Below are 16,142 nucleotides of genomic sequence, written 5' to 3'. Positions count from 1 at the left end.
ATCACTCGGAACCTGTAGAATTGAAATAAATCATCTGTACAGGCTACATTGGGAGAAAGTACTATAAATTTGGCAGGGGCTACTCTAAGTTTATAGGTGGCTGCGATGAGAGGGAAAGATCCTCTAGGCCAGTGGTCCCCAACCCCCGGTCCGCGGACCGGTGCCGGGCCGTGGAGTACCTGGCACCGGGCCGCGCAGCAGCCGGGGACCATGATCGCTGCAGCGGCCGGGGGACATGATCGCTGCAGCGCAAAGGCTCCTGGGCCGTGCGCAAAAGCTCCTGGGCCGTGCGCAAAGGCTCCAGGGAAGAGAGCCCCGCGCAGGTACGCAATCAATGTGTCGTCGCGAACAATGCCCCCCCCCTGCGCGCGCTCAGCGGGCCACGGTAAAATTATCAAAGGCTGACTGGTCCGCGGCGATAAAAAGGTTGGGGACCACTGCTCTAGGCCTATCTTTAGAGGCATCTTTACTATGCTTCTGTTTCATTCCAGCTTTGCAACAACAACAAAAAAAAAACTGAACCCTGTAAAGTTCTTCTAGGTTTCTCCTAAGAATTCAATCCTTAAAGATTTTGTGCATATCTCCATGAAATTTTCTTGAATACTCATGGTCTTCTTCTGAAATATTTTCTTGGTTTACAGTTTAGTCTTTAGCCTGGGATTATCTAGGAACCTAAGCTTTTCCCAGATTAGTCAAATCAAATAGTAATTGCCAAATAGTAATGGGCCATCAAGGAGAACCTGGGCCATCTTCCCTTTCCTCCAAATGCAAATAGATACACTTACATGAGAGCCACCTTCATGCTGTGATCCTGGCCCCAGTGTGGAGCTGGTGAGGATAGGTGAGTTTGAGGGACTACAGAGTTCCGGAAAAGGGTTTGGGATAGAAGGCAAAGATAAGGTATGAGATTTTTCCTCCTTCATTTTTCTAAAGGAAAAGAATGGAAAGATTGTTATAAATGAGTTAGCTATTAATAGGGCATCTGGGTTATTTGATAATGTCATTATTATTTACTTTATTCATTAAACATGAAACTCAGTCAACTGAACATTCAAAAATGCATCACAAATACCATTGACTGGTGATTATTATTGTTGTTGTTGTTGGCTTTTTTTTCTAAGTTTGTATTCCATCAGAGCTAATCATGTTATTTATATGCGTAGCATAGCTGTTATTGCGCATCTACCAATGTATCTGAGGCATCATAAGAGGCAAGATTTAGGTATACATATTTATTTAAGCAGTTACCAGTAAGTCAAAATGCCCTGCATGACGTGGCAAGTGGTCTAGCCCCATAATTCAAAATCAACTGTTCCTCATAGAAACGTGGTGGATACAGATGAGGGTGCTGTATAGCACTGGAGGTTTTGAAGAAAAGATTGGACAATCGTTTGTCTGAATTGGTCTAGGCTTGGGTTTCCTGCTTGAGCAGAGGGGTGGACTATGAGACCTCCAAGGTCCTTTCCAAGTCTGTTATTCTGCAGCCAGGACGAAATGTAGATGAGACACTCATTATCTCCTGGAAATCTCTATTTGTTTTCTGATACACTCTATTTTTTTAATCTCACAAGCAGCAAGCTGCAGAGAAGAGTCAGATAATTCCTACCAGAAGTCTGAACTCATCTCTTGCATATAATTAAGTATTTCAGATCAATATATCACATTCAACACTTATTGCCCAGACTTTAGATCACTTTGCAGTTGTTCACAAAGAGCTCATTCAACAGTCAGTAGACTCAGCAAACTTGCTATATCCATTTTTGTGTGCCACTCGTACTGTGAGCAGACAAGAAAGCAAATATTTAATTCTTTTGGCTTTTTCTTCCCCAATCCTTCTGTGTTACTTCAGGTTTGTAATCTGTATGCATGGCCATTACTGAGAATGAAAGTTTGCACATCTACCAAAGCATCTTGAGGCACCCCAAGAGACAAGGTGTGCAGATTTATCTGAGCAGTTACCAAGGAATTCAAAATGCCCTACATGGCATGGCAAATGGTCTAGCATCACAGTTCAAAATTAACAGATCCTCGGTTTCAGAATTAAAATGAAATCAAGTAACTTTAGATCAAGAATGTACAAGAAAGTGTGTCCTAATGAGTAGCAGAATAGCTGATTCCAACCATGTTTTTATTTTGACCCCAATGTTCAATTCAATTTACTTTATTACAGTCATAGACCAGAGACAAATAAAAACACTCAGTAAATATACAGTTAAAAATTCTAGTATAAAATAATAAATAACAACTAAAATCTATTATAAAATCCAGTCTGTCAATTATACATGGTCTAACTATAGTAAAATTACAATCCATAAACTGTGTGGCCCATTGTCGATTTAATACTAAAAGGGAAAGGAATAAGCAGTGCAAAAGGTTTGCCACATTTGTTATATAACGTAACTATGGTACAGTAGAAACGTGTTTCTGACAAATCCTCAGTGCACAATGGTCATTGGCATGCAGACTCAGAAGATTATCCTAAAGTTAGTATGATTCTCACAGAAAAAAATTATCTATCATGTCAAATAAAAGATTTGCATGCTACCTATCAATTTTGATTCTAATATTTCATTTTGATCATAAAGTGATAAGCTTAATAAACCGTAGATAAAACTAATAAGCTATTTCACTTGTTCTACAACTAAAACAGAAAAAGCTATTACGTAGCATATGAGCAACATCTCATTTTTTTCTATTTCTAGACGAGATACAAACATAAGCTGCAAAATAATTAATTCAAAATATAGAAAGCAGATTTCAAGACTTCCCATAATTTTTCCTATTTTTCAATTATGTGGAAAACACAAAGCAGAATCATTGCATTATTCACTAATAAGCTTAGTGTATGTCATACACTCTGATTATGTTCAGAAATAACTTGTTATGAGTAGTTATTTCTGGCACTGACATTGATTCCAGAGAAAACTAAAAGGTCAGACTAAATTTTCTCACCGCTGATTTCTATCTCCACAAAAACAAGCCTTTTGTGACATCATAATGATTTTCTCCATTGTAACATACCTATTTGCTTCGATGAACAGAGGTTGAGAACGCTTGATCACATCAGTGTGGGTCAGAAAGTTGCTCTGCTCACCGTTGCAAAGGGTTGCACTATGATCAGATGGCAGGTCAGCCTCATAAGAGTTGCCCAACATCCTGTTAAGGGTTTTTTGGGAAGTTCCAAGATCCATGTCATTATCTGTAACATATAACAATTTGACTAACTCTTCTAAACTAAGATGATGCAAATATCCAGATAGAACAAGATTCTGAGAAGTAAATGCAAGTTGTTTTTAAAGCAATTCTTCAAAACATTATCACATTTCTTTTCTTTTTTTTTACAGTAAAAGTTGCTGTTTTGGGGAAATGATAGGATCATGTAGTTAAAAATGTTCACACTAAGCTTGTGTAACACTTCATATTCAAAGGGAAAAAAGATGTGTATGGTTAGGGAAATGGTTAATGGTGATGGTTAATGAAACAAGTAACCACATTCCCCCCCCCCAAAAAAATATCATCCCATTGTAGCTTAAATTAGACATTAAAACTCAGCTCAAAAGTTGCTTATTTGTAAAACATATGAATCACCTTCAAGTTCTCAAAGTGACATACATATTGTTTGTGCTGCTGAAAAATGCATTGTTACCGTCTTTGGTAAAGTTCCAAGGAAAATTATCTTCCCGGAACTAATTTTGATAGCGCTGCAGGAACATAATAAATGGAGTTATAACCCAATCTCACCAAGGCAATTGTCAGTGATCTAGTTGACAAGGGAAAATAGCATACAGATAACAAAATGAATCCATCTCATCCTCTCCTCTAATATCAGCTCTAGAATATCTAGGTATGAGTATTGTCAATGGGTTCTCTTAAACTCAAATATTATAATGATGAGGTAAACCATACAGAAGGCACACAGTTAATTGTACAGTTGATTCAAGTCCCAAAGGAGAATGGAAGCCTCAATTCATTCTTGTGAATAATGAGTATAAGATGGCAATATGCAAGAGAAATTTGCATTAAATCAACATTTGTTTTAACCATGGTTTCTTGAATAATGTAACATATGGTTATATTAAGTTATAAGCTCATCACATTGTGCCAAAACAAAGTAACCCACATTACAGCTTAGAACAACACATAGCCATTTAATTTCTGTTTTATTTAACTTCAGTTATCTTGCAATTTCTGAACATTTATTTCCTCAGTATGTGGAATATAGTGTTTTACATGAATTGCAGGACAATCTATGTGGCTATCCCACCACCTGGGTTTTGTTTTTGTGTGCATCTATCCCAATGAATACTACGTTGGAACACAGCAATATTTTTCTTTATTTTGATTTGATTTAACCCAACCTTATTTATAAGAAACTTAAAGTGACCGATGTACATAATACTTCTTCTCCTCACTATTTTCCCCACAAGAACAACCCTGTGAGATGAGTTAGCTTGAGAGTGAGTGAATGAGACGCCCAAGGTCACTCACCCAGTTTACATGCTTAAGGCAGGGCTAGTAGTCTCAGTTTTCTAGTTTCTAGGCCAACAATTTAAAACTACACCAAACTGGCATTTTTACACAAATCCCTAAATATAAGCAGTTTTTCCAAATATAAACTATTGCTGCCATCTGGATCTGGCTTTTTTGCTTGTACTTCATTGAAAAATATAATATCCAGTATATGCATTAATATAAACTTAACGATTATTGTAATATGGGAGAGTGGTGTAAGGTGATCACATATGCAACAATGCATTGACAGAAGAGTAAGAGTATAACAAGCAGGTTTAGGTAACCTCTTTCTCCTCCTAAAATAAACTCTGTCCAGTTCATTCAAGCACATTATAAAGCCAGTGCTGCTGTATGAATTAATACTAAGGTCCAAATTACAGGCATATTTCTGAAAAGAAAACAGACACATTGCAAGAACCAAAATATGAAATTATATAATAGCCTCACCCAGCTTGATTCCTTTCCAGATGTATGATCTTCAATACCCAAATTCTCCGGCTATCATGGTTACTGTTGTCAATAATGAGAACTAAAATCTATACTTCTGAAAGGTAAACCAAGCTGGGATTGGGGACAAAAAAACCATACCTTGTAATTCCCAGCTCTTTCCCAGAGCTTAATTTTTAGAAGATGTTTTCAGTCCCTTTGAGATACAGAAAAAGTGCAGAAATATAGTTTTCTACTCAATTTCTCAGATGATATTTATCATACTTTTTGTAGGTACTTTATCAAATCTGCTGTGCTTTTCTGACAAAGGCTTAACAACCATTAAATCTAATATATTAGGCAACAGATCTACTAGGCATGACTGAATTCATTAGGATGTACGCCTGGGTAAAACTGTAGAATTATTAATATCATTCAGATAAAAACTGCCTGGGAAATGGAGAATATGCAAAATTGAATTGAAAAAAATAAAGGAACATACATTGAGGACACCATCTGTGTCACAAGAAATCAGTGATATTCGGTCACATGGGGTCTATAAATCTAAGTAGATCCAAGTCCTACTAACCTTAGAACCTTGTGCCAGTTTGCATAAGGCTTCATATGAGATAAACATATTTCAATGTCAGACTCTTCGCAGGTATTTCCTCCCCAAATGCAACAGATAGGTTAATGGAAAAATGCCTAATTCATAGTCACATTTCTATTTATCCATTTTTGATTCAGATGTACATACCTATGTTTTTACTAGTCAGCAGAATTTTTAAAAAAATCTACCTCCCTTAGTGTTCCTTTCCTCATTCACCCATGACTTCATTATCAGAATCAGGTAAAAGTGACTCAGGAGTTCTTTGGGTCAAAGAAGCAATGATGACAGAGTTCAAAAAGCAGTTCAGGTGGCACGGAAGTTATCAGAAAGTCTAATTTCACACACCCTTTGTTGTATTGTGCCAACCACTTTTGTGCCTCGTGGTGAAACTATGTTTGTTGCTCTAATGTTCTCATGAGAGTGACAAAGTGGCTGGGTATATTTTGATAAAGTACTCCACAAAAGTCTTTGTTGTAAATTACCACAGTTAGGCTTCAAGATGATACAAGAAAATTTGGCCCAACCGTATGGAATCTTGCTTAACCTGAACCACTCTTGCCATTCATAAAGAGCAGCAGAGAAGTGTGGGGACACGGAAATATTGTCTTTTCATGGGAAACCCTTCTAAGAACTGATATTTTGTCAGTTTCTAATCAAAGACTTTCATGCTTGCCCTTTCAGCGGAAAAACTACAAATAGCAGCCTATTTGTATTCAAGTCCTACCTTAGTCATGAAAACCAGTGGGGTCATTACTCTCTCTCAGCATGACCTACCTTATAAGGTTGTTGTTAGGGAGAAAATAGGAGGAAAGAGGATTAGATGTGTTCACCGCAAGTTATTTGTAAAAATTAAAAAGGGGATATAATGAATGAACGAACGAATAAACAAATAAGTTCTTGACCAGGTGGTTTGCAGAACCCCAAATTACCAAGAGCTTCATTGGTAAAATCACAAAAACCACTACTTTATGCAACAATTCTGTACAGATACATCTGCCCTCAAAAATCAATGTAAATTATTTTTGAGCTTTTGAAAGGCATTCTTAAAATTATTTCCCTTACACAAATTTCTCAACACAGATGGGCACACTTTTTTGTCACCAGAGTATAAACATTGGTTATTTATAAGCCTGCCTGATAAAAAGAAGTGTGAAAGGGACGAAGATAAAATCTGTAGATTTCTTCATTCTCCCAAATGGAACCTAAACAATCAGAGACTCTTTGATTAAGGAAAGGCCCTGGCCTCCTCCAAAACAAAACAATAGCACATCCTGGACTATACCACTTCAGATTCCATGGGTGTGAGAGATCATGTGACCAAGCAGCTCTAAATTCAACAACAGAAATAAGCATGTTGGTGAAAATCTGAAGGAGGAGCATACAAAGCATTTAATCATATCTTCTCCCCGCCCCCTAGTCTCTACTTTGAAGTGGCACAAGCATATTAGCAAACTAGGTCAACAATGCATCCATGAACAAATACATATGAATAATGATCTAAAGGTAACTCAGTGGTTAAATTGGTCCCACTGCATAAATTAAATTTAAGCAAGTATAATTACTGGAATTCAACTCGCAGTTCAGCTTGCACTTAAGAAAATGTTCTGAAAACAGGATAAGGTTCACAGATTAGGACCTTATAGTTTCCCGCTCTGCAGGAATAATATATCCTAAATGGCATGTTTTTAATTGATTTCTAATGCACAAATTCCTGAGAAAAATGGTGGCATATGAATTCTTTAAATGTGAAGGATGTAAAAGCTGCAAGAAATCCATCATTTGTCTGAAAAGATGTGAGAACAGATTACCATATGCCCTAGTTTAACTGGGATTGTCCCAATTAAACATGCATTGGTTTAAAAAATTTCCAGGAAGTAGGGCTATAGAACAGCAAAGGGAGAGAACAAAATTTGTTACTCCCCTCCCCCCTTGCCTTTACAAGGAAAGGAAAAGAGTTTCAATAATTAAATGTGTACTCTGAATTATTTGAATAAACTCCCTCCCTCCTTTGTTTTTGCAAATTATGCAGGCAAATGAAGAAGCATCGAAAGAATGCTAAACTCTCTGCCCTGATTTTACTGCTAAAAACATAGTAAATCTGTGGGATTGCAAAGTTGGGGGCAGGTGATCAACATTTAAACCATTTGTTTCCCCTCTCTTCATATTGTATCATGGCTGGGTTTACACATCGTGTTAGGATAGGCTAAAATGGTATTGGATCATTTGTAATTCATTGTGTTGTGGGAAGCCAGCTTTAGTATGAGGACTAAATGCAACTCGATAAGTCATAATAGGGATTATTTGGTTAAGTATAACATGTTACATGAACTCAGCAACTGTTTTTGTTAAATTGGAATTAGGTTTTGAGCACAGCTATTGTGTTCATATTTGTACTCTGCCACTTATTAAAGGTTTAGCTGATTAAAAAGTGAAAACTTACATATCACCAAAAGTATAAGCAAACATAATTATCAGTATATTTGTGTAAATGGGTAGGTGTGCATGTTGTAAGAAAACAGCAACGTATAATGACTGAAATTAATTCAATAGGTTTTGTTCTTTCTAGATGTAACAGCAAAGGCTAGGTTTGAGTAGGGAATGTTATGGAACTTTCAAAAAGATATTCGAAGATGTGGAATCTATAGGAGAAGTGCACATAACGGATGAAGGCATCCTGAGAATTCCTTCTATCATGCTTTGTAAAATTGGTACAGGAAGTAACCTTACAGATTAAGAACATAATGAGACATAGGATAGAAGATTCTAGTAAGTTGGGACTAAACTAGTTAAAATTTTGCGAATTATATTCTGCACCTTTGCATTGTAACTGTGTGGATATCAGAGCACTGGAGTCACAATGATGGGAAAAGAAAAATTGTTTTTAGTTTGCAGGCAAGCCTGCCCTAATTCAAGACCTGAGTAGTAGGCAACCAACATTTTTCTCCAAACTCTCTGGCACTTCTTTTCTACTAAAAGGTAGTTATTATTATCATCACTACTTTTTTCTTCTTCTTACAGGCGCCAATATTGCCTCATATTCAATTCCAGCGGGACCAGACCAGTCACTAGATATGAATCATCAACTCACGATGCCGGTTTGAGCCTGCTTATCAAAATTGCATATCTGCATCTTTATAAGAGAAGTCATTCACCGACAGTTGTGATGAATACTGTAAAAACATGCATCTAAAAATCTTGCTTCGTTTACTATTGATCTGACACTGACCAATTACACTCCCTGTCATTGTTTTGTGGGGGAAGGGCTGGGGAGTTAGGGAAAGATGTAGAAACCATGTCTACCTTATTATTCGATCTGTTTCCCTTCTATCAAAAGAAACCAGTGAGTCAGAATGTGAAATGGTGATTCAGATCTCATACCACACCCTTTGTACCAGCTCAAGCATGTCTCAGCCTTCACATACCTGCACTCTGTCTTCCAGACTCCTTTTTTCCCCTGGAGACTTGTGGGGGTTCAGAGGAAAACAAGCCACTCTATCTCTGGACTCAACAATAGATGTCTGATCAGTCACAATGGGTGTTACTTATTCTAATTTACTTGTTACGATTAGAAAAACATCTACCTCACTTTATAAACCACAAATGCAACCACTGAAAAAACTAGTATTCCCAGCACTTGTTTATGTAGATTCTGGTAGTTCTCTTCACATGACATTACAACTTCGTGTTAGCTCAACTTGTACTAACTACAGGAACATCTCATGTAGGATTTTTGTGTGTGTGTGTCTGCAAAAATACGGAAGTGGTTTGCCACTCCTTCTTAAGATTAGTTTTTTGTTTTTGTTTTACTTCTTCTAACCTACCATCTAGGATTTCCTGGTGGTTTGTCATCCAACTACTCACTATGTCTGAGCTACTTAGGTTTTTTTTCAGATTATCCAATTTATGTGCTGTAAGAACCCAACTATGGTGCTAGTAGTATTAGCTGCAATCAATACTATGAGTTGTACATAGAGCAGAGTGTTGGATTTGAGGATCTTTACATTTCTTCCTACTAATTTGTATGATTTTGTTTCATTTTTAGCACTGGACAATCTCATTATTTTTAGTTTTCCATCTTTTTAATATGATTTCCTCAACTGAAATTTTCGTCCCTCCTCAGAGATGCTGTATTTGAGGAAAAGTAAAGGCATAAAATAGACATTTTTTTGTTCATACAGATAATTATTATAACTACTTACTAGTTTAGTATCATCTTATAATCTCTATAAAGTTCTAGAATCTTAAATAAAATGCTGAACAAGTTTTTATTTATAAATGAAGCCCATCCTTATTTCTAACTGCAAAGAAAGAAACTTGACACTAAACTCAATCATGTGCATTTTCTTGAACTTCAGAATAATTTCCCAGGAGATGATGCTATCCACTTTGCAAAATCTGGGAATTACGCAAATATTTTGTATCTAACACATATTTTACAGAAGAAACATAAGTTATTTTTTAAAGCCATAAATGAAATGGGAATAAAATACAAACAGTGCATCTACATCATCAGGTTTTTTGTTACAAAGGCAGTTATGATTTACAAAGGGTTTACCATCATAAACAGCAGAAGTGCCAGCTTGATCCTGGAGGAAAATGAATTACCTCATTGGCTAGCAGTCTGAAACAGGGAATATATTGGGGAAAAATTCATGTGACTTGCAGAGTACTTACAACTTTAGTAGTGGCGCTCAGCCCTTGCAATGGAGAAGAAAGAAAACATGATTCGATTCTGTTCTATATTATTCTTGGCTGACTGTGTGGCTGATTATCACTGAAAAAAATCTTTTAGCTAACAATGGTGGAGGTACAAAAATATCTATAAATGATAATTTATTATTATAAGTAGCAAATAAAATCAACACACAAGCAGCAGAGATGAAGGAACATAGTATTATAAAGAAAATGCTTCTTTACAAGCTATGTAAAAAGATTTTAAAAAAGGATTTAAGATGTTATCTTCACAACCCTAGAGCCAGTTTGGTCTAGTGATTCAGACAGCAAGCTAGAAACCAGGAGTGAATTCTAGTCCTATATCTTAGGCATGAAAGCTAGATGAGCAATTTCAGGCTAGTCACTTTCTCTCAGCCCAACTCACCTCACAGGGTTGTTGTTGTTGGGGAAAGTAGGAGGAGAAAAGAGTATTATGTATGTTCACTGCCTTGAGTTGTTTATAAAAATAATAAAGCTGGAATATAAATAAAATAAACCCCAATGCTGCTACCTTCTACCCAACAAACATCTGATTCCTGATTGTTAAAAATCCGTACTGTATCTGAAGATCAGAGATACACACACTGAGTCAGATCAGTCTTAACTTATAAAAACATACCAATTTGATTCTTGTCTAAGTCTATGAACAGCCAGAGTTGTGAACTAAAGCTACAATTAATTCCTACTAAAAAGCTAGCATAGCTTCTAAAACGTCACTGATATTGCTAATACTGTATTATCTAAGTCTAATTGAGACCACTTTAAGAACTAAACAATTAGTCATAGTAAATTTGAATAAATTATAAACATATACATAAACACACAAATAAAGAAAACATATATGTTCTATATGAAACTTAATTGTATGCCTAACACCAAATATGCTTTTCTAGCAGTAAGCGGCAGTGTTCCATTCTGCAACTCAAGAAGTTGCTGGATATTTGTTTTCCCACCAGCAATCTTTTTTCTCTCTCTGACTCATCCTAAAATATTCAGACACAGAGAAGGATGCCCAGTATGAAATTAGAAAGTAAAATAAGTAAACAAACAAAAGAATAAGAGAACTAAAAGAGTAAGAGATACTAGAGGGCAGGGAAGAGACATGAAAACCTCATTTAAAGTTTAAGGTTAAAGATGGAGGTCATATTTGAAAGGATTGATGATAGCAGCAGGACATAAGATGTTTAGAGAAATCAAGACCAAATCATAAAGAATGAACCCCTTCCTTCCCCCTTTCTTCAGCTCACCACACACAGAGTCAACACACCTCAAGGTCTCTATGCCTCCTCATTTCCAGTCAAACCAGTTTAGCATCATGATCTCCCACGCAAGGATGCTTGAATAACCCTTCCCTGGTAACAACTAACTGGGTTGGTATCTGGGACACTTGCAAGGAAGAACAGCTCATTTTGGTTAGCAGGAAGAAAGAGCTGTAAAAATTGGGTAGCAGTCGGGGAAGGGAGAGATAGGACAGCTGTTGGCAAACAGAGGAGGAAGTTTCTATACAGGCTTGGGGATTACCTGCTACAAAGAGTACACATAAAAATAAATAAATGAATCAGAGGATGACAAAAATATCCCATAATTCCATATTAAAAGTTTCTATTTCTAATTATATTAACTTTTCTTACCATGTTTGGACAGGGCATAACAGCTTGTTTAAGCAACCCCGTAACAGGAAAATTCACCTACCCTGGTATTTCTCCCACTCTGGTCACCTAATCTGGCTAATTCATATTTTTCAGTGCTTTCTTACCATAGCTCAGAGAAAATTTCAGAATTGTAGCATTAATAGTCCAAAATATTGCCCACAATGGAGGTCAAATTAAAAAAAAAGTTAAATAATTATTTTCTAAAAGAAGCTGTGTTCTTTGCATTCAGCAACCCCTCAGTACTGAAAAACTTAAAGATGCTTTTCATGGGGGAGAGCTTTCTTATCTTAGTAAAAATTGGGCAAAGCTTACTTACTGTGTTAATTTTTTGTAATTCACCTAGGAACATAGTGATGAACCGAGACTTAGTTTAGCCTTATATTTTGTTTCTTACCTGCCAAATAGCTCTGAGATCCTTGAAAACCCTCTCTCACTTTATTCTCTTTGAACTAGCCATTGCCAGATCCCCAACAGATTAGTACCCTTACCATAACAGGTTCCCATTCTGGACTCCCAGAACTTCATGCAGAAGATTCTAGATTCTAAAAGTTGCCTATCAAATCTTGATGTCAAAAAGCAATTCATGTAACAGTAGAGGGAATTCATTAAACATATGGATAGACATTAATTAGGTTTCATGATTTGAATATACATTTTACCTTAAGATATACTCAATAAATTTTAGTTTTTATCTTTACCACCTCGTAGTATATGGCCTTCAATATGCCACTCAAAGACCAAGGACAGCCTTGGTTCAAGAAAAGTTGAGCACCTGATATAACAGAATGTTTCCACAATTATTTTAATCAATAAATTAACCATCACCACCCCCAAAAAAGGAATGAAAATACTCTTCGGTCACCTTGTGCTAAGGCAAAAGGATACCAGCAATGGGAGATCTGAAAATTTTATTTCATTTTTGCTAAACCACAAGGGAAAGTATGAGAGGCATTTGATTCAATGGAAAAACAGGTGCTCTTCATAAAAAAAAGCCTGGATTCATTTCTAGGGCTTTGAAATGAAAATCTCAGGCTCCAAAGTGGAAAAAAAAGATATTTTCCTGAGCTCTTGTCACTGTAATAGCTAAGACAGATGCATAAAGTATTTCCTTAGCATATAAGCTTAGCTGAATGGACATATTTTTTTTCTGTTACCAGAGAATACTTTTGCTTTGCATCTCTCTCCTTAGCATTCCAAGTCAATATCTCTACTTTCTATATGATACTCTCTACATGATAAAACACAACTTCTGTCAACTTAAGGCAACCCTGGGTTTTACATAAACCATCAAGGGTTTCAATTGCCAGTTGTGTTTGGCCAGTACTATACACATTGGAGAACGTTAGGGGCCTTAAGAGATGAAATGCTGCCTTAACGAGGAACTAGTGCTTGGTATCTCTCCAAACCATTCATTCTTCAGGGTGTTGCAAAAGAAAAAAAGAAAAGAGAAGAAAAGAAAGAAAGGCTGGTAGTCTATATATGATTCATCATCCACTTTTGGTTTTGCTAACATCTTATTTTGCAGCCATCTAACTTGATCTCATTTTCAATTTCAGCTTTGCATAGCCATTTTATCCATAGGCAGATATTTACAAACTGATTAATACTAGATCGTCCTTCCTTTACTATCACAATTGGGATCAGCAACTCCATCAATGAACAACACAGTTGCTAATTGAGACATCCCATGAATGCCAGGGACTAGCAACCCTACATCCATAGCAATCATTAAGTGAGATGGCATGTGACCATGCCATGCGATTTTACTGCCAAATTCTCTATTGAATCAGGTTGTCAGAAGTCAGATGCAAAGCAAATAATGATCATGTGACCGCAAAATATTACAATGGTCATAAGGTTAAGGATCAGTCATAAAAGTAAATTTTTCAGCACTTGTAACCTCATATGGCTACTAAACAAGGCTGTCATTAAGCAAGGACTACCTGTATTGTTTTTCAGCTCTATACAATAAATGTTAAAGGCTCTGGGAAACAGTAAGGTAAGAAGACAGTACAAGCAGCATGAAAATCAGAACAAATTCTTGCTAAATTATGTCTTCCTTAAGGCTTGTTCTCATCACTTCTTTCACATACTGCAATTTGTGCCTTGTAGCCTGGGAAATGATACCTGCTTGGAACACATGCTCTCCCATTCAATTTGATTTAGATTCCCAGGTAAAGGAGAGAAGAACTTTATAAACTGAACTACCTAAGGGACAGCCCAAGTTCAGATGGACCAGGCTTTTAAGCATTCAGTCCCTTTCTGCAGAGGAAGCAAACCAGCCAGAGAAATGGGACAAACACATTTTATTTGACTTTTGTCTTTGGCTCTGTGCCTTTCAGGAGGCCTTTTTCACGGCTGATCAAGTTTCCCAACAGTCTCAAGGTCATACCATATTTAACTATGTATTTTGTGTGTGTGTGTGTGTGTGTGTGTGTGTGTGTGTGTGTGTGTGTGTCCATGTAAGGGGAGAGGCTGGGATGTAGCCACTCCACCTCCACCACCATATTCCAGAATTGTTCCAGTTTAACTAGTAGGAAATGTCTTAGTTACTAAATTACTATTTTGTTAAATCACTCATCTGATGCTTTAAAAAAAAAACTTTTGGAGGGATGCCTAGTAACATTTTGTTAGTTGCAACTTATTGAATGGCCAATCTGCTGTTTCATTCTCAGAGGTCTCTGGTCAGGTTGCACACATTGCGTGACAGAAATGTGAAAATGTTCTCCCACATCCCTTGAGCAATTTTAAAAGCTGCTTTGGAAAAGCATGGGAGGTATAGCACAATTCTTTCTCCATTCTAAATTATAATATTATTTCTTCCATCCATGTCCTGCTATTTGAAAGACATCAGTGCAACCACTAGGTTGAAGGCACTTTATCCTTTGATGTATCTAATAATCTCTTAACATTCCCACACCTCCAGATATTTACCCAACTTTAAAATAATCCACTTCGGGATTAAAACCATTTAGACTATGCCTCTTTGCACGTTGTTGTTTGATTAATTTGGCCCAGGTATGTCACTGTGATCCACAGAAAGGTTACAGCAGAGTATTTTTGCTGCAATTTTCCCACACTGACTCCGTGCCTTAGTTTACAAAGAAGAGACGTTCAAGTGTTAACACATAACCCCTGCTGAGAAGAAGCAGAGATAAGACCATGCAGGGAGTTGGCAGGTTGAGATGGGCACAGGTCCAAGCAAGGCACAATACTCAAACCTTCTTTCAGACTGTGATAAGTTGCCCCATTAGTACCCCTGTTGGCAGCATAAGCTGGGGCAGCAGCTATTTTTAAAAACAGATCTAAAACTAGAGAAAGACTGCAAGTCAGCAAAAGCTGATGCAGCTATAGCAGAAAGCAAGGCACCGAAAGGGGTTATTTAACCCTTCAGTCCCAAAGTGCAAAAGCAATAAAAGGCACAATCGTTATTCTTTTATGGTGCAATTTATTACACATCTTCTGACTGCCCCTGTCTGAATAGCCAGACAGGCGTTTGGAAAGTGAGGCACATGGTGCTCAATAATATCACACAAGAACATGAAATAGTCTTCGATTCTCTCACATCATAAAGCCAATGGATGGTTTTAGGCTATTCCTATCTAAAAATGACCCACACATCATAGAAATAATAAACAGAAAAATATTCACTATGTACAAAAGCTGATAGTTTTTGGAGGAAAGGCAGTATATGTTCTTGCACATAAATTTATATATTTATTACACAGAATCTCCTTAAGATCAAATTTTTGTAGAATGAGTCTGTATTGATGTAAAGTGTGCATACATTTGGATTCTAGGCTGGACTCTTGCATTTCACTTTAATTAAATTCCCCAGTCTGCTCACTTAGGAACATATATAGAAGTTTTTACAGAACATGGACAAAGAATAGCAATAGCAATAGCACTTAGATTTATATACCACATCGTAGTGCTTTAAGTGGTTTACAGAGTCAACATATTGCCCCCCCCCCAACAATCTGGGTCCTCATTTTACCCACCTCAGAAGGATGGAAGGCTGAGTCAACCTTGAGAATACTGGAAGCATTATTGCCATCTAATTCAGGATTCACTAAAATAGTGATTGTCAGCCCCAAGATATTCATCGATGTCCAAACATAGTGCCCACAACATTATAAAACTAAGTAATGAAAAATGAAACAAATTCAAAATCTCAGATTATCCGTATCTGACATTTTTTTTACAATCTTACCCAAAATCTCACAAGA

The 16,142-nt window shown here is 36.8% G+C and overlaps 1 protein-coding gene across 3 annotated transcripts in view; it reads right to left on the bottom strand.

Moving 5' to 3' along the window:
* The window catches only part of GRB7 (growth factor receptor bound protein 7), a 53,396-nt gene that overhangs the window by 23,082 nt on the left and 14,172 nt on the right, over positions 1 to 16,142 (bottom strand). For all 3 annotated transcript variants that reach the window (XM_032238143.1, XM_032238144.1, XM_032238142.1), the window contains 2 exons: positions 3,022 to 3,199; positions 786 to 927 (listed from right to left, as the gene is read on the bottom strand). In XM_032238143.1, coding sequence (XP_032094034.1) covers positions 786 to 927; positions 3,022 to 3,191 — 312 coding nt within the window. In that variant the 5' untranslated portion in view covers positions 3,192 to 3,199. The remainder of the gene's footprint in view (positions 1 to 785; positions 928 to 3,021; positions 3,200 to 16,142) is intronic.

This window comes from Thamnophis elegans, chromosome Z (genome assembly GCF_009769535.1).
Source record: "Thamnophis elegans isolate rThaEle1 chromosome Z, rThaEle1.pri, whole genome shotgun sequence".
NCBI lineage: Eukaryota > Metazoa > Chordata > Lepidosauria > Squamata > Colubridae > Thamnophis > Thamnophis elegans.
Note: the sequence above shows the minus strand (reverse complement) of the source record. Positions and strands in the feature narration are given on the sequence as shown.